Below are 26,689 nucleotides of genomic sequence, written 5' to 3'. Positions count from 1 at the left end.
ATTAGGAAATTGCATGAAAATGTAGTGAGACATGATAAGCCAGCAGCCAGTGACTTTTGTGTAATAACCATAAGGGACTTGACAACCTATTCATGTTTGTATGGAACGGCAAACCCACGAGGAAGCAGCTGCCTAACTCCATCTAACTGAAAATCTAATGCAGTGAGGAGTCTGTAGGGGATATATGCCTCTTGTTAGTATTAGCGAGGTTCTGAGTGTTACGTCTGAAGCAGCCCATACACGCTGCTATGAGGGTGTGCTTTCCGTGCTGTACTAGCTCGGATCACATTGCATTGCCTGTGCACACGTTGTGCATGCAATGCGATAAAATGTGATGAAACCTAAGTACAAAAAGTATGTGCAGCACATACTTTTTGTACTGTGCGATGAGGTGCCGCGGGAGCGCGCACCTCAAAGCACACATCGGAACAGCACGCATAGCAGCGGGTATGGGCAGCATCAGGACGCAACTGCAGATCATCATTGCAAACAAAAGTCTCCATTCTCGATGGTTACAGGCACCAGTCGGCCTGTATAAGCTGATGCTTTCTCTCAGGCATGCCGTAGGATCCGGACAGTGGCGATGTGTGTAGGGCCTCTTCTACACCGCTGTCGCTCAGCACACAGCGCTAACAGACCATACAGAGCACGAGCTGTCAGCGCTGAGCGCACCAACAGCGCCAATGTTCTCTGGTGGAGAACACTGGCGACCAGCGAGATTGATGGTCACTGACTATCAATCTTGGGCAGGGATGCGCATTGCTTGCGCTATAGCCTCTACACACATACACACCTATGTAGGGGAATTTTTTTGCCAAACTAAGCAAAGTTGCTTAGAAAATGCCTTAATATCAGCATGTGTGTAGGCCCCATAAGGGGTAAATTTACTAAAGCGTCTAAAAATTTAAAGAAGAGATGTTGCCCATAACATCCAATCAGATTCGGTCTATCATTTTTTAGGATGCAATAGAGAAATAATAGACTGAATCTGATTAGTCGCTATGGGCGACATCACCTCTTTTATGTTTAAAAGCTTTAGTAAATCTATCCCTAAAGCCGTGTACACACAGGACTTAGCCACATTGATTTCGACTGAGCCCAGTGTGTATCAAGATGTAGTTAAGCCATTAGAGAGATTGATGACTACATCCTGCCAGCCCCAGGAGCCGCAGCCAAATATACAGTGTAGCAAGAATATTCTTGACTGTACTGACTATTTGGAAGGGCGATAGAGATCGTGCGGGGCCGCAGAATTTCTATTGCCCAATGTATACACATGGGGCGATTCAGGCAAACCTACTAAACGACTTTGACAATGTAGGCAAAATCTCTTAGAAGAATCCTAACATCCCTAACAAGTCAACATCATGTAATTATTGGGATTGTATTGCAAGGACCACTGCCCCTATCCGCCCCCACACTATTCCCTTCCAGTTCAGGGATCTGGCCATTCGATCGGCAAGGTCAGGCAGGGGGCTTGCTGGGCCGAGTCCTACCTCTCCATCCTGCTCCAGAGGCTCTGGGACTGGCTGACATCTGAGGAGTTATAGCACTCCATACTGAACTTCTTGCTTCAGGATACTGACAGGAGATTATTGGAGGAGACAGTCACTACTCTGATAATATCGAACAGAGGTCCTAATTCAGACCTGATCGCAGGGCACTTTGTTTGCAAATGGACAAAACCATTTGCACTGCAGTTGGGGCAAATGTAACATGTGCAGAGAGTTATATTTGGGTGGGTTGTGTTCAAACTGACATCTAAATAGCAGTGTAAATATAAACCAGCCAGTAGTTACCCTGCACAGAAACAAAATAACGCAATGATAGTGTTCAATCTAGCACCCGCCATATTTGAAAACTCATGCACTTCTGGGGTGTCGCTGTCTGTTGTGGTGTTTCTAGCACAGGACTGGTTTGCATATAAGTGCTTATATACAGACCACATTGTGCTAGCAGCACTACAGCAGACAGCGACACCCCAGGCAGGGAAGAGGAACTGCATGGGTTTTCAAATATGGCGGGTGCTAGAATGACAACTAAATTAAATGTAACTCTGTGCGCACTTCTTACATCTGCCCCACCTACAGTGCACATGGTTTTGCCGATTTGCATACAAAAGGTGCCCTGAAAGACACTCATATGTGAGGCTGTGCTTGCGTAATCAGCAGACCGCCCATGCATAGGAGTCCTGGCATTGAAACAAATAAAAGGAATGGTCTCTTTTCGGATCCCGTTCTTGCATGCCACAATTCATGCATTTGCAAGATAGCAATATATCTCTCACACACACGCATATTGAAATACGATATTGCCCGCTAACACCCTGCCAAGTTTGCATTACAAATCTTGTTGTGGAAAAAAAGAAAGTTGAAAGACCTCACAATACATAGGTCTATGTATTGAGAGGTCTTTTAACAAGTTTATTTTCCCCACAACAAATCCGTGAGTGCCGCTGTCTTCATTATATATATATATATATATATATATATATATATATATATATATATATATATATATATATATATATATATATATATATATATATATATAAAATCACAAATCATTTTCTTCTTCCAAAACACATGGAGTACGTTAAAGATAATAGAGATTTCACTGGAAATATATACAAACCAGGGTATCGTCGACGAGTGCCTTCCATTTTTGACAAACCAAACTCACATTCTGATACAGGTCAACTATTGGAAGGAAGCCAAATATACTCTGCAAAAGTTCATCGGGGAATTGGTTTATTTCCACACACACTGGCGTGTGATCAGTCACACCGAGCAGTCCATAGCAAGAATCCATCAAAAGACTCATTTCATGATCATCCTCATCATTCTCCTCCTCAAAGTTGCTGGAAGAAGGCATAGCTTCCTCTCCTGAAGTATGTACATTTGTACCTTGGCTCCAACTTTCCATGGAAGAAAATGAACGTTTCCTGCTTAAAGTGGGTTCTGAAGGAGGGGAATCAGCCTCACTGTCGAAGTGTGCTGCATACTCATCCATGTCACTAGAGAATAAATCATTTTCCATCTCAGGTATGAGACTGCTGCTTGTAGGCCTACAGCATGCAAGATCTGTGGGTTTATAATTAGATGAACTTTGGAAAGCACTCTCTGCTGTTTTTCCTGTATACAAAAAAAACACACAAAAAAAGTACTGATAAAAAAAACAGGCAGTAAATACACTAATGCCATCCTATCTGACAATTGGAAAATGCATTCACACTTACAAATTGCTGGCCTGATGTGTTGCGCCCGACGTGACAACTTGGTTACATGAGCCTGCCCAGTTGTGATGTCAGCAGTCACCGACAGCATCTGATCACCCATACAAACAACACAACGTCTTGATATATTTGCAGATATATCAGCCATCGGCTGTGCTGCACTGCAGACTCAATATGTCTGTGAACGATGTTGTTCTCAAACAGAACACTGGTAATCACCTGCCAACGCACACACATGATATATCGACATTCAATTGAATGCCAGATATATAAGTCATAAACAATTCGCCTAAATGACTGCTGCTGGACTTACACTGCAGAGTTTACCACACTCTAACAGAAAACACAAGATGAGTATAAGTAACTCCAGATATATAAGCCAGTGTGTAGCCAGCATTAGCTTCACTATGTATGATGATAAAACATGTAACATTTTAAAAGAGAAAAGGATCACAGAACTTAAAATGAAACGTTGGTTCCTCTAAAGATATCCATTTATCCAATAAATGGGTCACTTGTGAAATTCTAGCTATTAGGGAATTATAAACATCACTTAATTGTACTTGCTTCTTTATGTTGCCTTAGCAAAAGCAAGCGATGGATCTTAACCACATTGTCACATGTTACGCCTTATCATGGGTAGTTCCTACTGTATGTGTCCTTGTTCTTAACTTGATCACCCCTGTCAAATTACAATATATTTGCAAAATTTGAGAGGTTTCACTGCCTTTTGTATTATTTTATGTAAGAATATGCTATTAGTAATATCCATTCACAATCATTGTAAGAGATAGTAAGAGCAGTTTTAAATTAAATCAACTTTGGGGTAAACTATGCTTACTTCTGAACCATCGATCAGTCTTACTCCGTGGATACAGGCCTCTGTGTGCATCTCTGTTGGTTTTCCATTGGTGGAAAGGTTCAGTAAGAGAGCACAAACTCTCCTTGCTTCGAGACAATTCCTGACAATTCTCTTCTGTGAGATGCTTCCGCCTTCTCACTGTTTATCAATAAGAAAAGTTGAATATAAAGCATAAAACTGCAACAGCATTTCCTGCCTCCGCGTTTACTATCTACATCCCCTACTACTTGCACACATATATAAGTTGTTGCTGCTTTTTTTTTTTTAAGTATGATTATTTTGAGATTGTGGAAGGAAACTCACAGACATAAGAATGTGCAGACTCCAAAAAGTTAGTGCAGTGGTGGGAGCGCTGTGAGGCAATGACGCTAACCATTACCATACCTCCCAACATGACCCTCTCCAGGAGGAACACAATGCTCTGCACCTGGACTTCCCCCTGAATTTACGATTACCATCACCTGTGGTGAACCACCTTTCTTATTAGATAACCTGTTCAGAACAGGTGACAGCAATGATAAAGTAAGAGGAAAATCCAGAAGAAGAGTGGTTTGTCCCTCCTGGCATGGGTTATGTTGGGAGGTATGCAGACACCATTGCGCTATCCCACTTCAGTTTCAGTCAAAAAAACATAAGCTACATTTGCTGTGTGGTGCTTAATGTCCCAGCATTGGATTCTAAGACCGTGTTCAGTGTTTAAAATGTAAATTATGATTTATTATGATCAGGGCAGTAAGGAGCCTGGCTGGGCCCAGGTACTTTTTAGCAGGTATGACCTAATAGCAGGAGTCGTGGCCATGCACCCCTATAAAATACAGAAATAAAAGTACTTTAAGCATCTCATTGGTCACACTGCATCACAGTACACATCAGCATGTGTTGGGTTGAGAAGAGCTTCCCAATCAGACCTTGGCCTGTGTGTGCGTGTATATGTGGTAGGGAATATAGATTGTAAGCTCCACTGGGGCAGGGACTGATGTGAATGTTCAACTATACTCTGTAAAGCGCTGCGGAATATGTGTGCGCTATATAAGAAACTGTTAATAATAATAATAGTATCCGTTTTGTTACCACTGATTAGGACTACAGTGGAAACGTTGTACACTGCTTATAGAACTGCCTACTGTGTGTATGTAAAAATAAAGTTGGAACTTTTGTGAGCAAGCTATTACTTTTTGCATGTTTGAGATGGTTATTTCTGCCTATTAGAGAAAGTTTTTGGATTAATTAAGGAACAATGGTAAATGTATATATTTTTTTACATTGAATAAATTGTTTAAATATATATTGGCAAGTGAGGTGTAAGTGCCTATGGTGCGTGCCTAGAGCAAGATAAACATACACATGAGTCGACTGCTGCCGACTGAAATGTTGATCTGTTTTTTGTTTATGTAAATTAAGTTCATTTTGAGACCCCCCATGGACAAGACTAATGTGGGGTACACACCACGACGACCCGCTCACGATGATGCGGGGGGGCACGACCCGCTGACGATGTGCACCGTGAGCGGGTCCGATCCAATGGCGACCCGCACCCGGCTGTATGGTCGTTCTTCAGATCCTACCTGCTGCAGGTAGGATCTGAATAACGACCGACCTGCGGGACCGCGCATCGGATCGGAGCACACCAGGTCAGAAAAGGGCCCAATCACCACACAATCTACATCCAATTGGTCGGAATTGGATCTAGATTGATGGGATCGGACCCCTGTCGTCCTGGTGTGTACCCAGCATAAGGAGTAAATGTACTAACGTGGGAGTTTATAGCAGTGAGATGTTGCCCATAGCAACCAATCAGCTTCTAGCGCTAGATAAATAAGTAGAATCTGATTGGTTGCTATGGGCAACATCTACTCACTTCTAAAAGCTCACACTTTACTTTTAGTGAGCACAAAAGAATAATAAAGATCTTAGGGCCACCATGATTATTCGTTTACAACCGAGTAACTTATAGGACCTCAATGCAAGTTATATTTCACAGGCTGCCATAACAAATATCACCGCAGCCAAATTAATAGGCAGACTACTGCGTATTAATGCTAACACTCTGCTGCTGACCTGTGTTTGCCATTGAAATGGAAAGTGAAAGCAAACAGTATAAAGGGAAATGGCGCCCCTCGCTCAGAGGGTTCCCCATCGGCTGCAGCATTTGGAGGGGATCTAGCCCATTCCCTGTGGGCTGCACAGCACACACACGCGGACGCAATACACATAGGATAGGACACTGCTGTAACGTCTGGACGGCGCCGCCAGTGATAAGCTGCTGCCGGCTACAGGAACGTCAAAATAGGGGGCGCAGAGATGTGCTGCAGCTGTTCTCCCCAGTGATGCCGGGGAGCAGGGTTTATGCGTATGAGCTTACTCTGCGCGGCACATCCACAACAGCAGAGTCCAGTCCTCAACTCCTCCGTGGTCAGTAGGATGATATTACTATATGGCGCTGGCGCAGCTGCCTGCTGCCGTGTTACACAGGGAGCGTACGCCTCCAATAAAAATAACTAATAATAACCATATCCAATGGAGGAAGCCGGAGCAGCCACTTCCTGTTCCTGACCAATCACAGTGTGACCGATACAGTAGGCAAGACGCGGGGCGGCCTGTTCGCGCATGCGCTGAGGATTTACTGAAGCCGCCGCCTGAGGGACGGTTGCCAGAATCCTTCCAGCCTGTCATATCATCGTCATCTCGTGATCTACGTTTAAATCAGTGTAGTAGGGTGACTGACAGCGATGGTGCTGGAAGTGGGGCGGCCCCGGAGCGGACATTCCGGGGAGCAGTGCTGGTCGTCGGAGTGCGCTGCGTGACACGGCACCTATCATGTGTGGAATGGCACATGGCACACAGCGCCTGTAACAGACGGGAGAGCGCTGCTATGTCAGGGGATGAGCCGCAGCAGAGACACATCCTGAGGGTAATTCAGGAAGGCAAATTGCACGTCCTCCAAGAGGAGCTTGAGAAGGAGCCCGGCCTGCTCGGGGAACTGCCTAGTAGGCATTTTGGTAGATCTGGCGATACTGTGTTACATTATGCGGCAAGGCACGCGCACCTCCCTGTGCTGGCCTATCTGGTGGAAGTGCTGGGCATGGATGTTGATGTGCTGAATAGTGACTACAAGAGACCCCTGCATGAAGCTGCATCAATGGGTCACAGAGACTGCCTGTTGTATGTCCTAAGTAAAGGAGCTGAGGTGGACTGCCTGAAAAAGGCTGACTGGTAAGGGAAAGCCAGAGGGAGCAATACCAAATATACTCTATGTTCAGACATTGCAATTATACAAAATACAAAACTGTATAGTGCAGATCTGCACTAAATAGTCTAAATTGTACGCAGATAGTCTAAATTGTATATATTGTATGCAGATAGTCTAAATTGAAATCTAGTCATAATATGCAGCCAGTGATAGGCTGAGAGCTCACTGTCTTTTTTATTTACTTTTCTATGTGCACCCGCTGCCCGGCGTCCACTACACTACCCGGCTCTCTTGTCCCCTTGCTGCGTTCACCACCCACTGCCTCCCCTGCCCTACTGTCTTCATGCAGCCCTCCTGCGCGGCTCCCTCCACCTTCTATGTGCATCCGGCTTCCCATACACTGCGTTCACCGCCCACTGCCTCTGTGTCCCCTGCCCGCTTCCAGGCTGCACATAAGATTTACCAAATCTTATGTGCAGCCCACCCGACTCAGACCCAATGCGTACGGGACATCGTAAATTGATTTCAGTGCCCGATACATGCGAATCGGGTAACATAGGGCCCAAATCGCACAGTGTATGGGGACCTTTATCCTTGCATTCATTATATCCCACATTGATTATTGCAACAGTCTCCTAGCTGGTCTTTCCAAGATCAGACTCTGCAACTCACCACTGCAATCCATACTAAATGTTGCTGCTAGGCTGATCTTCCTAGCAAGACGCTCATCGTCTGCTGATCCACTCTGCCAGTCCCTCTATTGGTTTCCTGTATTGTACCGTATTCAATATAAAATACTTCTACTCACATATAAAGCTATTAACCATACTGCACCAATGTCTATATCTCTTTACTTATCTCTATCTCCCAACTCGACCTCTCGATCCGCACAAGATCTGCTTCTGTCTTCTGAAGGGATCACTAGCTCCCATTCACTATTACAGGACTGTCATCAGGCTGCTCCTACCCTATGGAATGCCCTTCCGTGTACAAGACTGTCCACTAGCCTCCAAACTTTTAAGCGTTCCCTGAAAACTCACCTCTTCAGGCAAGCCTATCATATTTAAGTACCACACACACATAACCCTCTGAGGCATTTATGTATTATAGAGCTTCCCTTCTGGACTTTCAACTTGGTGGAACTGCTATGCTATTACTGATGCCTGCCCTTGTGTTTCCCTCTTATAACCCTATAGATTGTAAGCTTGCAGCAGGGCCCTCTTACCTCCAAGTCTGTCTGTTGTTACCCAGTTTGCTTTATCACTGCCTACAATTGTAAAGCGTAATGAAGCCTGCGCTATGTAAGAAACTGTAAATAAAAATGTCTGCCCATTAATGAACTTATTGTTAAATATGGTGTAAAAGGTATATATATATTCATATAACAATACCATATTTTGAATTTAGGACACCTCTGATGATGGCGTGTACCAGAAAAAACTTAAATGTGATCAAAGATCTCATTAAGCACAAAGCTAACCCCAACCTGAAAAATAAAGATGGTTGGACCTCTTTTCACATAGCATCCAGGGAGGGAGACACCACTATCATCACGTATCTGCTTGATGTCTTCCCTGACATTTGGAACACTGAAAGCAAGATCAAAAGAACACCACTACACACAGCAGGTACTGACCACTGATAGGGAGCGTGTATCACAGATAGATGAGGGCTAATGTTCAACAACAAAAAAAACTGTAACAATGCAATACATAAAAAAGTGAAATGTGACTATTCATGAGTTATTCACACCACCATTTTTTACATTTATAAACCCAGTTCACATAAGCGACTAATATGCACCCTCAGCAATCACACCCATTGGTAAAACAATAAAGTATCACCTAGTGGGCATGCAAAAATAATTGTATTCCCTCCTAAAGGCCCATACACACTTGGCGACTTCCAAAACAGCAAGTTTGAGCGGCTGTGTGAATGGCCATGGCCTGGTGAGCGCTGCTGCATGCTCCCGCATCATCGTCGGGAAAGCCGCTCATCTGCTGGTAATACAAAGCCGCCTTCCCCCCACGGTGCCGGGCAGGGGGAAAGCCGCTCAGTTTTTATGCACTGAGTGGCTTTCCCCCCTAGCGATCATCGCTGTCCATACACGCTGGGCATAATCGCCCAGTGTGTATAGACCTTTAGTGTACATGGCATGGCATTGGTCAACAGGCCTAGGAATTCAGAACTACCATAAATTGTTTGAAACGTATTTACCACATGAAACAATTACGTGTTCGGTGACTTTCAAATGACCCATACTAATTACCAGTCCCATATTTTTGCAGTCTTTTCCAGCGATCCATAGTTTACAAGATATCTACTTTTTTTTTGTTTTGTATTTCATGGCAGGTTTATTGCTACAAAGTTCATCCATGTGGTTCATAGAGGTGATTTACTAACAAACCTCTATCTAGCTAGTATGTGCACCTAGACCATAACATTTTTTCACCTTTGTCCACCCCTAGCTCTGTCACTGGCACGTATATTGTAAACATCCCACTAATTCCAGTGTTTAGAGTTTATGAGCAACTACATATTAACATTTTGCATGAATCTTTTAACTTTTTTTTTTTTTCATTTTGCACTTTATTCTAATATATACCACTGCAAAATATGTGTAAGGCATACTTTTATTTATCTGATATTCTGTATTTATGTGACAATAACATATACTAAAAAAAGTAAATACAACCAACATTAGTTTCAAAGCTTTCCATGGTATTACTGATCTAAACAGAAATCTGTATATTAGTGTTGAAGCTTTATGTTCAACCCTAGTGACCACATAAAGAGTTATAAAATGTTACATAACAGTTGTGACCCTTGTGTACTATATAGATGTTCCAAACATTTTTTTTTTTTCTTGAACAGCAATGCATGGATGTTTTGATGTAGTGAAGATCCTTCTGGACAGGTAACATAACCAACTTTTTACAGTCCATTTATGAATACTTTTTTTTTCTTTTTAGCTACTGCTGTATCACATACTTTTGTCTTTCATAAATAAGTGTGGGAAAATGCGATTGAGAGCTCCATAGTACATGTAAATGTTTAAAAGTAATTTTGATTGCATCACACACAAACACAGTGAAGGTAGTGGATCATGTATCAAAGTCGGAGGTTCCAATTACCGCAGTCTCAGAGCATAAAAAAAATCTCTGCACCGCACCTAATAAGATAGAGAAGGTTACGCTCTGTCATGGACTCCTGCTTGAAGTAATAATGCAAGGTCACTCCCCAACGCCTTTTGTCACACGGACTTCATCAGATGGCTGGTGTTCGTGTGTGATACAATAAACATAACTTTTAAACATTTACATGCCCTATGGAGCGCACGTTCTCATTTTCCTAGAGATCTACCTGCTGGATTGAGGTCAAACTAAGTGACCTCAAGTTCAGCGGTCCCTCCACCAACGTGTTTCGATACTGGACTGTATATTTTTCAAGGTGTAGGAGGGCTAGCCTTATCCAGGTAATTATACCATAAATTCCAAACTTACCTCCCCCATTGGAGTGAAACCTATTTCTAGACATAGAGTATTCTTACGAGCTAAATCACATAAAACCCATCTCCCAAAAATCTCTCAATCTATTATTTCACATTGTCATTATGGGGTATTTTTGTAGAATTTTGAAGGAAAAAATAAATGTATTCTATTTTGGAATAAGGCTGTAACAACAAAAATATAGAAAAAGTGAAGCGCTGTGAATACTTTCCGGATGCACCATATATGATGTGTGTATCATTTGTATTGTCTTTTATCTGTATAGCTTTAACATATCATGCTCCATTTTTCCAAGCAAATGAAACCATCATCGTAGCAGTTCCCTCTAAATTCCCTACCACACACAACTTCTAGATTCATTTTGTTATGAGTCTATTAGTGTACCATTATTTTTTCAATAATGGGTGGATAACGTGGAGAAAACTCAGAGAAATATCCATACTCTGCACAAAAAGTGCTTTTCTATTAAATGTATGTATGCATACATACAAGTCATTTCTGTGGCTACTACTTATTAAATTGAACATCCACATACTGGGGTAGATTTATTAAGCTCGGTGAGGTGATAAAATTTCTGTTTTTTTTATCACCGGACAATCAGCTCCTACCTGTCATTTTTAAACCAAGCCTGTAACTTCACAGTTAGGAGCTTATTGGCTTGTGATTAAAAAACGGAAAGTTTATCACTTCACTGAGCTTAATAAATCTGTCCCAGAGTATCACAGTTCAAAGAGTCAACCAAAAAATGGTTTCCAACATGTCTTTGAGAACTGTTTACTCCTGTCATCGCTGAAGTCATGGTTTCTATTAAAGCATATGTTCTTTTGAAGGTGCAACTATGAAGCCGACTGTAAGGACAGCTGCGGAGTGACCCCATTCATGGACGCAGTGCAGAATGGTCACCTCCAAATTGCTCAGTTGTTTATAGAAAAGAAAAAGGTATTATCATCATTATTATTACATTTTAATTGTAAGGCGCCTTAAGTGGCTCGCAGCGCTGTGCATATAGCATACATTAGAACAATTCAGGGTAAACACAACTAAACATTACAATAACTGAAAAACTAAAACAGAGCACAGATAACAATTAGCAGCACAATTCTCAGTAAATAATACAGCTGAGATGTAATTAGGCAAAACACATGCTACCAGGTGTGGGTTGCTGTAGCTAGTGATGAACTATTAAGAGTGAGAAGAGACGCTAAGTAGAAGAGTGCTGTAATTAATCTGTAAGAGAAGCGGGCTGTGAAAACTGGAGGGAATAGGGCCCTGCAAGGAGTTTACAATCTAAAGCTATGCTATGAAAAAAAAATACTTCACAATGTTAGAGTGTGTACACACGGTTCGATGTTCTGTGCGATCCGATGTACGATTCGATGTTTTGTCCGATTTTTACTTTTCCCTTTTTTTCTCTACTCCTTAAGATATGCCTTAAGATATGCTTAAGATTTTGACTTTTTACCATACAATTTGCTATGCGATTTCCTATTTGATTTACTATGCGATTTCCTATGTGCCTTAAGATTTGCTTAAGATTTTGACTTAGCGATTTTGACTTAACAACAGGATGACTGACAGGGCCCTGGAAATCGTATAGCACATCGCATCTTAAGCATATCGCAAGGCACATACGATGCATGCGATATGCTTGCGATTTGTGCTAGATAGAGTGTGCTGCCCACTCTATCTCCCCTCCGATCTCTCCTTAAACGGGAGCGCGCATCGGGCTAGGAAGCCCTTACAATGCATACAATCAGTATGCGATATGGCTTCCGATGTTGACGATATCGTCAACATCGGAAGCCATATCGAACCGTGTGTACACACTATTAGAGTTAGTGCACTGCACTGTAGATGATAATTCAGAATTATAAATGGATTTAATATCTGGTATATCAAGGGTTTTGCTAGATAAGAGCAATTTGTTGAAAATGCTGTAAAGCTAAGTACATTATATACAATAATGGTACCAATTTGACAATAATCTGGTGCTCGGATGTTTATATTGTGAATGCACAATCATCTTAACAATACACTTGGAAATCTTGCATACAAACCGGTTTCTTTGATTATCTGATCATCATAATCCTCTCTGAACAACCTGCTAATTTCCATGTGGCCTTTTAAGGGAAGAAATGCTATTATAGGTACATTTGGCATGCAATTTACAAGCCAAGATAGGGGGTTAGTCTGACCTGATTGCTGCTGTGTGGATTGGCAGAGCTCTGCGACCAGATTGTCTGGACTGGGACTGACGTTCGAAAAATATTGCCAATCGCTGGCCATCAGCAAATCGCTGGCCATCGAATGGTTTTCCAAGTCTGTACATGTTTACATAACTGACTCTTCCACAACCCTGTGATAGAAACAGGTTGTTGTCACACACGAAACTCCCAGAAAACGGCATGTTACCACCCCCCAATGGCGACTTCCTGTTAAACTTCAGATGCACTGTGCATGCGTGCTGCTACCCAGATGCAAGCACGGTCATTCAGTAATCGATCTGCTTGTGAATTCACACCACAGCAGTCAGGTGTGAATAATACCCATAGGGGTAAATTTCCTAAAATGGGATTTCTAGTGAAGATGGGATGTTGCGCATAGTAACCAATCAGATTATATCTGTTATCTTATAAAAGGTGCTAAATAATTAAGTAGAATCTGATTGGTTAGGATGGCCAACATCCCATCTTCAATAGAACTCCTACTATTTTAGTTAACTTGCCCTATAGTGTCAAGCCTAATCATCGCTGTCTTAATACGGTTTTAGCCATTTTTGTTGTTGGTTATCCTTTTAAGGGATCATACTGTGGATTAAAAAGTCAGACTTCTTGGGGTACTGTTAAATAAGCAAGGAAGTAAGAGCTGAGCATTCAGATTCTAATTATTCAATGCGGGCAAGCCTTTATTATTTTATGGTAAACCCGATGAACCTCACTCGGAGAATGGCTTTATGCCCTTTCCAAAGCAGAAGGGGCGATCTCAGGAGGGGCATTAACCCCTTCCCGACATTTGACGTACATTTACGTCATGGCCGGGATGTACTTCCCGACACATGGCATAAATGTACGTCATGCCATTTAACTGTCACCGCGTCTATAGACGCGGTGACAGTTTAAACATGTCTGCTGTCCCTGACAGCAGACATGTCCCTGCATGCCCAGGGGGGGCTGCGATGCCGCCCCCCCGTCGGCGATCGCTGTGATTGGCTGTTCAGTGTGAACAGCCAATTACAGCGTTTTCTGTGTCACCGGCGAATAACGTTCGCCGGTGACACAGGGATCGGTGGTGATTGGTGCTGTAAAGTACAGCACCAATCACCACGGGGTGTAAGGGTGACACTGGTGTCACCCCACCTCACCCAACCCGCCCCCAAAGGCCGTGATTGGTTCGTCGGACCGACGGACCAATCACAGCCATGGAGGGGGATTTAAACTAACGGTGACTGCACTGCAGACGCCATTCCGGTCTGGAATTGCGTGCAGTGCGATCACCGTGCCAATCTGCCGTTTTACTGACCTGATCCTTGCAAAATACTTACCTGATCACAGCTTGTAGCGTTCCTGGAGCTTGTGACTTCCTGTGTTGTGCTGTGCTGTGTTGTGCTGCTGCAGTGTGTTCCAGTTATAGATAGAGAGAGATAGAGAGGGCTAGTGACAGAGAGTGCTACATTTTGTGCTGCTGCAGTGTGATAGAGTTATAGATAGAGAGATAGAGAGAGATAGAGAGATAGTGACAGATTGTGCTATATATTTTTTATATATATACAGCTGTACTGCGTGTGCAACTGACTGCTGCCCCCCCCTTTTGTGCTGATCAGTATAAATTAACTGATCAGCAACTTTTTGGGGGCACAGGTTTTTTTTTTATATATATATACCAGTGCTGCTGCAGTGTCATAGAGTGGTAGATAGTGAGAGATAGAGAGATAGAGAGAGATAGTGATAGAAAGTGCTATATTTTGTGTCTGCTGCCCCCTTTTTGTGCACCCCCAGCAACTTTTTGGGGGTGCAGGGGTTATTTTTTTATATATATAACTGTCAGTGCTGCTGCTGCAGTGTCATAGAGTGATAGATAGTGATAGATAAAGAGAGATGGTGAGAGATGGTGAGAGATAGAGAGATAGTGACAGAGAGTGATAGAGAGTGCTATATTTTGTGTCTGCTGCCCCCCCCTTTTGTGCTGATCACTATATCTGAGGTGATCAGCAACTTTTTGGGGGTGCAGAGGTTTTTTTTTTATATATACCTGCCAGTTGCACTGTCAGTTGCACCAAAGGTTGTGCACCTGCTGCCCCTCACTGGTAATCAGTGTCGCATCACTGATCACCTTTTTTTTTTTTTTTTGAGGGTGCTGTGGGGTCTTTTTTTAATTTTTTTTTTTTTTTTGATGAAATTCCTGTTGCCTTTGAGCGCTGTTCAGTGACGGACGTTACTGACCAACATCTGTGCTCAATTTTTGGCGCAGGACCTTTTTTTTTTTTTTTTTCTGCACTACATACACACTACATACTACATTGAAATAAAGTTTGTACCCCCCCTACACTATACACGTGTTGAAACATTTCACTACCAGAAACACAAAAATAAAAATGTCATCCCAAATGTCATCCCAGTTATCCAGAAGAATGTATTCAGCGGAGGAGGCATATGCCATGCTTGCCTCTGACTCTGACACAGCCAGTGAGGCAAGCGGAGAATTTGAAGGATTCATCTTAAGCTCCTCTTCCTCCTCTAGTGATGAGGGACCCCCTCAAAGACGCCCCCGTAGAGCAGCTGAGACCCCCCCCCCAATAATTGATCTCGTATGGACCCCACCACCAGACAATTTTGAGCCCCAGGTTCCTGAGTTTTTGGCCATCCCAGGAATCCAATTTGATTCAACAGGTCTCAGAGAAATTGACTTTTTCAAATTATTTTTCTCTGATGATTTTATAAATGTAATGGTGGACCAAACTAATTTATATGCCCAGCAGTTTATTGCTCAAAACCCCACGTCATCATTTGCTAGGTGGACCCCTGTAGATGCAGTAGAGATGATGACGTTTTGGGGTCTGGTGTTTCATATGGGCATAGTAAAAAAGCCAGAAATTAGGCAATATTGGAGTACAGATGTTCTGTACAGCACCCCACTTTACCGTATGGCCATGACCCGGAATCGTTTTGAGTTAATCCTTAAATTTTTGCATTACAACGATAATGCACAGTGCCCACCCAGAGATGATCCCACCTTTGACCGGCTATTCAAAGTCAGGCCGGTCATTGATCACTTCAGTGCCAAATTTGAAGAGATGTACATCCCAGATAAATTCATTTGCATAGACGAGTCCCTTATACATTTTAAAGGAAGGGTTAAATTCCGCCAGTACCTTCCCAGTAAGAGGGCAAGGTATGGCATAAAAATGTATAAGCTGTGTGAAAGCACCTCAGGGTACACCCACAGGTTTAGGGTATATGAAGGGAAGGATTCAAGAATTGAACCGCCAGAATGCCCCCCCTCCCTCGTAGGTGTTAGTGGAAAAATTGTCTGGGATTTAGTGCACCCCTTCCTGGATAAAGGTTATCACCTCTATGTGGATAACTTTTACACCAGCATCCCCCTGTTTAAGGCCCTTGGTTCAAGAGGTACAGCAGCTTGCGGTACTGTGCGCAAGAACCAAAGAGGCCTCCCAAAAACGCACATTGCCCAAGTAATGAGAAGGGGTGAAAGCAGGGGAATATGCACCGAAAATATGTTGTTGGTCAAATATAAGGACAAGAGGGATGTCCTTATACTGACAACAATTCACGGAGACAGTACCACCTCCGTCCCTGTACGAGGTACCAGTACCCACACCTCAAAACCTAATTGTATCCTGGATTACAATAGGTACATGGGCGGAGTGGATCTTTCAGATCAGGTACTGAAGCCGTACAGTGCCCTGCGGAAAACAAAAATCTGGTACAAGAAGCTGGCCGTGTATATCATCCAGATGGCACTGTATAACGCTTACGTGCTATTCCGTTCTACCGGCCAGAGGGGGACATTTATGCACTTTCAAGAGGAAGTCATAAAGGGCCTAATATTTGGGAACCAGCAGGCAGAGGGCCCCAGTACTTCTAGTACTGGCCCCCGTATTGTACCAGGGCAGCATTTTCCTGATGAAATCCCCTCCACTGGAAAAAAGGGCAGGACACAAAAAAGGTGCAAAGTTTGCTATAAAAAGGGAATAAGAAAGCAAACTATTTTCCAGTGTGACACTTGCCCCGACAAACCCGGCCTATGTATAAAGGAGTGTTTTAAAATATACCACACATCTATGGATTATTAGGTTCATCATTTTACCGTGCTTCGGGGGTCTTGCTAATGCCACATAGCACCCACCATTCATTCCACCAGAATCTGAGCCGCAAAATCCAAAAATCACTCCTTCCCTTCTGAGTCCTGCCATGCACCCAACTGGTATTTTTTGGTCACATGTGAGGCATTGCCGTACTTGGGGGAAATTGGGGCACAGATTTTGGGGTGCTTTTTCTCCTTCATACCTTATGAAAATGAAAAATTTTGAGCCAGAACTGCATTTTTGTGTAAAAAAATGTAATTTTTCATTTTCACTGCCCAGTTGTATCAAAATTGGTGAAACCCCTGGGGGTTTGAAATGTACACTATACCCCTAGATGAATTCCCTGAGGGGTGTAGTTTGCAAAATGGGGTCACTTGTGGGGGGGTTCCACTGTATTGGTGCTTCGGGGGTCTTGCTAATGCGACATAGCACCCACCAAAATTCCACCAGAATCTGAGCTGCAAAATCCAAATATCACTCCTTCCCTTCTGAGTCCTGCCATTTTTTGGTCACACATGAAGCATTGCCGTACTCGGGAGAAATTGGGGCACAGATTTTGGGGTGCTTTTTCTCCTTCATACCTTATGAAAATGAAAAATTTTGAGCCAGAACTGCATTTTTGTGTAAAAAAATGTAACTTTTCATTTTCACTGCCCAGTTGTATCAAAATTGGTGAAACCCCTGGGGGTTTGAAATGTACACTATACCCCTAGATGAATTCCCTGAGGGGTGTAGTTTGCAAAATGGGGTCACTTGTGGGGGGGTTCCACTGTATTGGTGCTTCGGGGGTCTTGCTAATGCGACATAGCACCCACCAACATTCCACCAGAATCTGAGCTGCAAAATCCAAAAATCACTCCTTCCCTTCTGAGTCCTGCCATGCACCCAACTGGTATTTTTTGGTCACATGTGAGGCATTGCCGTACTCGGGAGAAATTGGGGCACAGATTTTGGGGTGCTTTTTCTCCTTCATACCTTATGAAAATGAAAAATTTTGAGCCAGAACTGCATTTTTGTGTAAAAAAATGTAACTTTTCATTTTCACTGCCCAGTTGTATCAAAATTGGTGAAACCCCTGGGGGTTTGAAATGTACACTATACCCCTAGATGAATTCCCTGAGGGGTGTAGTTTGCAAAATGGGGTCACTTGTGGGGGGGTTCCACTGTATTGGTGCTTTGGGGGTCTTGCTAATGCGACATAGCACCCACCAAAATTCCACCAGAATCTGAGCTGCAAAATCCAAAAATCACTCCTTCCCTTCTGAGTCCTGCCATGCACCCAACTGGTATTTTTTGGTCACATGTGAGGCATTGCCGTACTCGGGAGAAATCGGGGCACAGATTTTGGGGTGCTTTGTCTCCTTCATTCCTTGTGAAAATGAAAAATTTGGAGCCAGAACTGCATTTTTGTGTAAAAAAAAAATAATTTTTCATTTTCACTGCCCAGTTGTACCACAATTGGTGAAACCCCTGGGGGTTTGAAATGTACACTATACCCCTAGATGAATTCCCTGAGGGGTGTAGTTTGCAAAATGGGGTCACTTGTGGGGGTGGGTTCCTAACTTTTAGCATTTTATGGTGCCTAGAAACCTACATGGTGCCTAAAAAATAATCTCATAAAAAGGAGGCTCCAAAATCAAGTAGGTGCTCCTTCTATTATGAAGCCTGTGGTTTGGTCAACGTGCACACTAGGGCCACATATAGGATATTTATGAAAACAAAAGAATTGGGGGAATCAATTTTTAGTCACATTTCTCTAGTAAAATGTACTGTGTTCCTTAGAAAAATGTATTAAAATTGCAAATCTGCAAAAAAAATGAAATTTTGAAATTTCACCTACACTTTGTTTTAATTCCTGTGAAACACCTAAAGGGTTAACAAACTTCCAAAATGCTGTTTTGAATACTGTGAGGGGTGCAGTTTTTGAAATGGCATCATTTATGGGGGTGTCTCACATACAAGTCCCTCAAAGTCACATCAGAACTGAACTGGTCCCTAAAAAAATCAGTGTTTGAAATTTTCTTGAAAATTTGCTATTCATATTGTAAGCCTCCTAGTGTCCAAAAAAATTAAAAGGAAGTTGAAATAATGATGGAAACATAAAGTAGACATATGGTCTATGTTAGTTATTAACTATTTTGAGTGGTATGATTATTTGTCTCACAAGCAGAAAATTTAACATTTTGCAAATTGCTAAATTTTCCATTTTTTTCCGACATTTTGGTATTTTTCACAAAAAAACACAGACTGTATCGACGAAAATTTACCACTAACTTGAAGTACAATGTGTCACGAAAAAACAATCTCAAAATCACTGGGATAAGTAAAAGCAAAAAAAAGTTATCCCCACTTAAGTGATACATGTCAGATTTGAAAAAAAGGGCTCTGTCAGGAAGGCAAAAACATGCTGTGTCAGGGGTTAAATGTAAAATTGGTGTTTTTTAGTATTTTTGCAAAGGGCAAGAAGAAAATAAGTAAACGTTTTAATGTATTATAATCTGTCAAACAAACCAAAAAAATACTAGTCCCTAAAATATTTTATTCTCATTAAGATCTGAAGGCAAAAACATGCTGTGTCAGGAAGGGGTTAAATGTAAAATTGGTGTTTTTTAGTATTTTTGCAAAGGGCAAGAAGAAAATAAGTAAACGTTTTAATGTATTATAATCTGTCAAACAAACCAAAAAAATACTAGTCCCTAAAATATTTTATTCTCATTAAGATCTGATAGAATCATTATGTACTTTCAATAACCTGTTATAAAATATTTGTATGTCTTATAACTGGATGGGGTCAGAGCAGATAATGAAGTATTCAGGTTTCCATCCTGGTGCTAGGTCTGCCACACCGCTATGGATAAGATGGGAGCTCAGGCATTGCATCGTGCTGCGGTTACAGGACAAGACCAGTCACTACAGTACCTGGTGTCTGAACTTGGAGTCAATGTAAACGAAACTGCAACTCCAGTCTTGCTGAGCCCCCTACACTATGCTGCCAAGGTCAGACATGCAAGATACTATGAATTGCAGAATATTTTATACTTTGGACAAACAAAATGTGTGCACTGAACTTCAGAAGCCTCACAAGCATGTTTGTAATCGCTTTTCATTTCATCTTAAATTTCCATTTAAATCTTCTGTACAAATTAGATGATATGCAATTGAGACCATATTGTCAACAATTTCCCTGGACTCCCAGACAAACTATATAATGCATACACAATGTTCAATGCTACAAACAACCTAACAATATATTGTGCGTTGTTCCTGCATTTGATACATCTGGTATATGTACGTGGGCTGCGCAGATTGTACGATGTGCTGAAAATCACTGGCAATATAATTTAGATTGAGCTGCATGTATGACTAGGGTGGCCAATCCCGAGTTCGGTGGGATCCTGGGATTTAGCCCTAAATTTGGCGGGATTTCAATCCTGGGATTAGTTTGCACCTGCACAGTCTACTTCCTTGCTACTCCTGCCCCTGGCAGCTCTCCTCAGCGTGACATGGTCAGAGGTCATGCTGCGCAGCCTGCCACCGTAGGGCCCAAACTGCTCCCGACAGCCACACCACTCCAGGTGCGTAACACTGTGGGTCAGCAGATTGGTGGGTGAATAATTTTGTTGATAAACTCAATCTGGGTATCCCGGGATTGAGCATTTAAAAAAAAAACTTTTTTTTTTTACTTTTCTGTACTCTTAAAATGGCTTTCTTTGCCCCAGTTTTATATTTAGCAATATGTACAGTATAGCTTTCATAGATAAAATCACATTGCACAATCTTTTATGATTTCTCTCTAATACCTCTGCCATTATAAACAATGCTGACCTTTCTGCTTTTCTTCCTGTGATAAAACAGGAGGGACATGTCTGTTCAATCCAAGTGCTGTTGTCCCTGGGTGCTGACCTAAATTACAAAGATGTAAAAGGAAGATCAGGTATAATTTTAATAGACTTCTGTACTTCTTAGGGTCTGATTCTGGTTCACTTTCAAAAGCAAATTCTCTCTCTAATGAACAAAACCATGTGCGCTGCAGGTGGGGCAGATGAAACATGTGCAGGGAGAGTTAGATTTGGGTGTTATTTTGTATCTGAGCAGCGTAAATTCTGGCTCCTTTATTTTTACATTGCAATATAGATACAAAATCCCACCGAAATGTAGCTCTCTCTGCATGTTACATCTGCCCCACCTGCAGTGCACATGGTTTTGTCTATTAGAGAGTGAATTTGCTTTTGCAAGTGAACATCAGGCGACTAATTCCACTATCCACCTAGAGCATAGCACATTAAATAAGTTGTGTGTTAAAACATATGGGCAAAGCTTATAGACCTAAAGTACCAAATAATAAGCTGCTGTTTTTTTTTTTATTTCTTTTTTTAAACAACATCTATAAAGTGACAGGAGCTGATTGGTTGGTCATTTATATCCCTACAAGCTTTGATACATGTGACCCTTATGCTGGGTACACACCAGAATGATTTGGCCTAGATTCCCCCAATTTCGATACAATCTTGATCTATTGGATGTAAATTGGGCATTTTTTTAGATCCAATGCGCTGGTCATTTGTTGTTGCGTTTTGCAGATCCTACCTGCTGCAGTCAGGATTTGAAAACGATCCCTTCAACTGAGTACAGATCGTGATCGGATCTTGAGCAGATTGTGTTCTTCAACAGATTGTGCAACCATCGTATGTTCCTCTCACGATCTACTCACAATCATGATTGTTCTGGTGTGTACCCTATATTAGGCTTATTAGGCTTATTTATGAAGTAAAAGCTATACGTTTGTATTCCCTCTTCCACCTCCCAACCTCTGCTTTCAGTCTAAAGTAGGTCTATTTTTGGTGTTAGTAGAAATGCTTCAGTCCTCTTGAATAAGAAAATGCCAAAAAATGTGTGCTTTCAGATGGTAGAAGAAAGTTGGATTGATGGTTTTTTTTTAAATTAATATATTTTATTCAATTTAACATTTAATATACAGTTTACAATGTTCAAGAGTATCAATAGAAACATACACATATACATAGTTCGAAATATTCAGCTTTACAAATTTTGCATAGAACATTGGGCCTTATTCTAGTTCACTCTTTCTTACAAAATCCTTCTTAGATGGACAAAACCATGTGCACTGCAGGGGGGCAGATGTAACATGTGCAGATAGAATTAGATTTGGGTGAGTTATTTTGTTTCTGTGCAGGGAAAATACTGACTGCTTTATTTTACACTGCAATATAGATCTCACTTTGAAGAAAAACCCCACCCAAATCTAACTCTCTCTGCACAAGTTACATCTTCCCCACCTGCAGTGCACATGGTTTTGTCCATCTAAGAAGGATTTTGTCAGAAAGAATGAAGTAGAATAACCCCCAGTGTATGACTGTCAAACAAGCTTCTTATAATTAAAAGAGACACTCTTGGCCACAGATAACTGTTTGTTAATTAGCATATCTCTGTTATGGATGATGGAAAATGTATGCATAAAGCAATCATTTATTTATTTACAGTTTCTTATATAGCGCAGCATATTCCGTTGCGCTTTACAATTGAAAATGCATATGCTTATAGATTGGTATCCAAACAAAAGGACTGTTTTTTTTCTCATATTGCAGCCTTTTAAGTCAATGCTTCACCTATTGGAGTATACTAAATTGCTTGAGCTATCTGTAGGGGTCAATTCTATGAACTGGGATTTTCTGTTGCCATAGCATTTTAACACCGGCAAAGGCACTCAAACTCCCTACCTTCACGGGCAAATTTTGCCTATGGGGCAGCGAGAATGTTTGTGCTGCCATAGATTGCAGTTTTACACTATTATATGCACTTGTTATATAATTACGGCTAATAGGATTGATCCTTTAGACCAGTGGTTCCCGTACTGAGTACTCAGAGTACTTGCAGGGGTGCCTCTGGTTTGGTGGTCCAGAACAGATTATTTATGGTCAATGTAATGGGAAATATCAGTGCTTGTGACTTTCAATGATAAAATATGCTGATAAACAGAAGTACAGTAAATACTGTCCCTCACCACATAACTGGACCTAAGGATGGCATATAAGCACAACTTATTTCATTGAAGATGTTTGCATCATTTGATGAAAGATTTGGGTGTACTGTGCATGCTACTGCATTTGTAAAGGATACATTAGACCTAACAGTCAATATTTCATTATGTAGATGAAAACTTATTGACTTGAGATGAAGGGCTGCATGGGCATATCCATTCTGCAAAAATACTTTTATTTTAATCAATAACCAAGCAAATATGTCATGTAGATAGCTAATGCAGTAGTTAATGGGAAAGGTAAAGTGATTGAAGGACTTTTATAAAGCTGAATCTTATTCAGGTTATGCTTTTTCCACAGCTCTTCACATGGCAAGTTCAGGACAGCATGCAGAATGTGTTACTTTTCTCTTGAAATCTGGGCTCAGAGACACACCGGACTGCCATGGAATGTTCGCTGAGCAGCTGGCAAAGAGACCTGACGTCAAGAAAGCCTTCACACTTTTAAATGAATCAGATAACAGCATTAAAAACTAAATTTACATATAGGACCAGTAACATTAAATTAAAAGAAAAGGTTGTTTCATTAATATTAAACATACAGTATTGAAGCATTTGAAAAGTTACAGGTACGCTTTTTTTGTCAAACACAAATAACCTTCCAAGAAGAATTAAGCTTAAGATATGCTACTTGGTTTAAAGATCACCTAAATTGTATGCTGTTTTCTTAAGTGGTTTACAGAAGGTATGTTATGACTTTTATCACTGTTTTTAAAGCCAGTATGTAGGTGATCTTTAAACCATGGAATCTACAATACAGCCGAGAACCTTGGGTAAGCAGCTACTTGTGTTTCAAACTTGCAAGTTTGTTTAGGGTACTTGTTTTCTAGCACAGTGCTTCCGATTTTGATCGTAGTACATCTTATACAATCGCTTTGCATGCAATATAGCGGTATGCGATTCGATTTTTTTATTGTACAAGCACCCTGATGGGTGCTTTCAATGTTAAATGCACCCCTATTGGCAACGCCACTCCCACTATCAACGCCAACCCGAAGCGTGACGAGGGGCGGCGGTACGCGTCCTCCGACCTTTTACATACCCCTACTATCCACGTCTGCCTGGAGTTGACATTAGATAGTGTGTCGAGCGTAGCGAGCCACCGAGCCCAAAGCGTGGCGAGCGGACGTGGATTACTTTACATGTATTCCGCGTCCGCTCGCCGCTCTTCGTCTCGTATTCCGCGGGGCTCGCCACACTATCTGAAGTCAAGGGGGTATGAAAAGGTCAGAGGATGCGTACCACCGCCCCTCGCCACGCTTCGGGTTGGCGTTGATAGTGGGGGTGCATTTAACATTGTAAGCACCCATCAGGGTGCTTGTGCATCTAAAAATTGCATCACATGCCATTTGCTGGCATGCAATGCTATGCGATATTTCATTGTACAAGCACTCCTGTTAATTTAACATGAATATCGCATCGCATACCACTAAGTATGGTATGTGATGGGCGCCGTGCTAGGAAACAAGTACCTTGTTTGGTTATACACTATGCAGCTTGCGTGGGTGCCAGAAAAATGGTGTGCTAAGGAACTGGTTATGTGAAAGGTAGCCAGTCTTAAAGAGCCACCATATCATTATCATGCAGTTTTATTTTAGGTGGCTAGTAAAGAGGCAGATGTCAGCTAAAGTCTGTTGTGCAAGTCTGCACATTATATTATATATTGTCTGCACATTATATTAATTATGTGTGAGTCTGCACATTATATTAAGCCCTAAGGTTGCCCTTAAAGGGGAAGCGCAGGGTAATATGCTAAAAAAGTTTGCTGAACTGGCAGCCAGATGGCAGGTTCAGGTCCAGATGTATGAGGGGCAGCAGAATGTGGCTGGGGGGGGTGGGGGGGTGGGGGGGTGGGGGTGACATTGTCCTATGGGATAAGGACATGTACTGTACCTAAAGGAGGCACACAGACAGTTGTCTGACACTACTATGTACAAGAGGCTTATTTTCAATCCCAGTGCTAATTTCCTTAAACAATACGAGAGAATGATTGAAAGGGCATTCAAAAATAACATAATTGGAAGCAGAATACCTAGAGGTCAATCATCCAAAAATCTCAACATTTTATATGCTGCCCAAAAATAAAAACAATCCCTCTGGAAGGCCAATTATTTCTGGCATTTGTGAAGGCATTACAGTACTCCGCTGCTCTTATTGTGTAGTCTCATGCTGCTAAAGTTACCCCCAGCAGTTTCAAAATATCAAGTCTCAAATAAAGCAATTATCCAAAAAAGTTCAGGTTATTGGAGAAAAGGGGATTTTTGTAAGTACTTACCGTTCAAACCCCTTTCTCTGAGTCCAGTCCGGTGACACAGCTCCACCTTGGGATGTAGGAGGGTCCGCAGGAGCCAGGCACCTATAGCTGAAGCTTCTCCCCTTCTGCATTCCCAGCATGCTCCAGTTCAAACTTAAAAAGCACACTAGGATACACAACTCAGTACAATGCTCAACATCTTAAATGCACAATCATCTTACCATAACATGACACACATGCACGGCATAGGGGAGGGATCGATGTGTCACCGGACTGGACTCAGAGAAAGGGGTTCGAACGGTAAGTTTTTACAAAAATACCCTTTTTTCTTTCGTCCAGTCCGGTGACAGCTCCCACCTTGGGACGTTCACGAGCCGGTATTATGGGAGGGCATGCTCAGACCGCCAGTTCTCAACACTGCCCGTCCGAATGAGGTGTCCTCCAATGCAAACTCATGAAACCTGTAAAATTTGGTAAAGGTATGAACAGAGGACCAAGTGACAGCCCTGCACAACTGCTCTGCTGTAGCCCCATGACACACTGCCCAAGAGGAAGCTACTGACCTGGTGGTATGTGCATTAATCCTAGAGGGAACAGGTCTACCAACCTTGGTGTAAGCAAAGGCAATTACTGACCTAAGCCACCTGGCAATAGTCTGCTTAGAAGCAGGCCAACCTCGCTTATGCACATCAAACAGAACCAACAACAGATCTGTCTTGCGGATATCCTTTACCCTGTCCACGTAAATTCGCAAGGCGCGAACTACGTCTAATTTTCTCAATTTGTCCCTATTTTTGGCCCCTTCTGGAGGGGAAAATACCAGGAGGACAATCTCCTGGTTCAAATGAAAGGAGGAAACCACTTTTGGCAAAAACTTAGGCTCAGCCCTATCATCATGAAAAATTAAGTGTGGAGATTTACAGGACAACGCTCCCAACTCCGATACACGCCTAGCCGAAGCAATGGCCAACAAGAACGTAAGTTTCCAAGTCACATTTCAGGTCGGCCGACCTTAGAGGTTCAAACGGAGAACTCTGTAACACAGATAAAACTAAAGATAAATCCCACGGCGCCACTGGCTGCCTGTAAGGTGGTTTTAACCTTGTTACACCCTGTAAAAAGGTCTGGACTTCAGGCAGAAAAGCAATTATTTTCTGGAAGAAAATGGATAAAGCAGAAAGTTGTACTTTCAAAGACTGCAGACTGAGTCCCGAAGAAAATCCATCCTGTAAGAACTCCAGCAATCTAGATACTCTGAA

The 26,689-nt window shown here is 42.1% G+C and overlaps 2 protein-coding genes across 10 annotated transcripts in view; one reads left to right on the top strand and one right to left on the bottom strand.

The window, feature by feature from the left end:
- The window catches only part of FBH1 (F-box DNA helicase 1), a 55,875-nt gene extending 49,222 nt beyond the window's left edge, over positions 1 to 6,653 (bottom strand). For 2 of the 7 annotated variants that reach the window (XM_083183356.1, XM_083183354.1), the window contains exons 1-3: positions 6,156 to 6,651; positions 4,077 to 4,228; positions 2,635 to 3,134 (exon numbers count right to left, since the gene is read on the bottom strand). In XM_083183356.1, the coding sequence (XP_083039482.1) occupies positions 2,635 to 3,134; positions 4,077 to 4,228; positions 6,156 to 6,310 (807 nt within the window). In that variant the 5' untranslated portion in view covers positions 6,311 to 6,651. Of the gene's footprint in view, positions 1 to 2,634; positions 3,135 to 4,076; positions 4,236 to 6,155 lie in introns of all 7 variants that reach the window. The other 5 variants (XM_083183360.1, XM_083183357.1, XM_083183358.1 and 2 more) reach the window with 5 other exon arrangements.
- On the top strand, positions 6,428 to 23,742 carry ANKRD16 (ankyrin repeat domain 16). Of its 3 annotated transcripts, XM_083183361.1 has the most exons (7): positions 6,431 to 7,310; positions 8,695 to 8,915; positions 10,162 to 10,204; positions 11,627 to 11,735; positions 19,954 to 20,115; positions 20,974 to 21,052; positions 23,478 to 23,742. In XM_083183361.1, the coding sequence occupies exons 1-7, from the start codon at positions 6,532 to 6,534 to the stop codon at positions 23,651 to 23,653; spliced, it is 1,569 nt and encodes a 522-aa protein (XP_083039487.1). In that variant the 5' UTR covers positions 6,431 to 6,531; the 3' UTR covers positions 23,654 to 23,742. The 3 variants fall into 3 exon arrangements, with proteins under 3 accessions (XP_083039488.1, XP_083039489.1, XP_083039487.1); XM_083183362.1 differs by lacking the exon at positions 19,954 to 20,115 and having other exon boundaries at positions 6,428 to 7,310; XM_083183363.1 differs by lacking the exons at positions 8,695 to 8,915; positions 10,162 to 10,204 and having other exon boundaries at positions 6,429 to 7,310.
- The last annotated feature ends 2,947 nt before the right edge of the window (positions 23,743 to 26,689 follow it).

Source organism: Crinia signifera, chromosome 4, assembly GCF_055691185.1.
Source record: "Crinia signifera chromosome 4, ASM5569118v1, whole genome shotgun sequence".
In the NCBI taxonomy this organism is placed as follows: Eukaryota; Metazoa; Chordata; class Amphibia; order Anura; family Myobatrachidae; genus Crinia; species Crinia signifera.
Note: the sequence above shows the minus strand (reverse complement) of the source record. Positions and strands in the feature narration are given on the sequence as shown.

Bases quoted from the DNA above. Each gene is read 5' to 3' on its own strand.
- ANKRD16 (XM_083183361.1), top strand. From the start codon at position 6,532: ATGGCGCTGGCGCAGCTGCCTGCTGCCGTGTTACACAGGGAGCGTACG. The intron at 11,736-19,953 runs GTATTATCATCA...TCCTGGTGCTAG, and splicing joins TGTTTATAGAAAAGAAAAAG to GTCTGCCACACCGCTATGGA. The intron at 20,116-20,973 runs GTCAGACATGCA...GTGATAAAACAG, and splicing joins CCCTACACTATGCTGCCAAG to GAGGGACATGTCTGTTCAAT.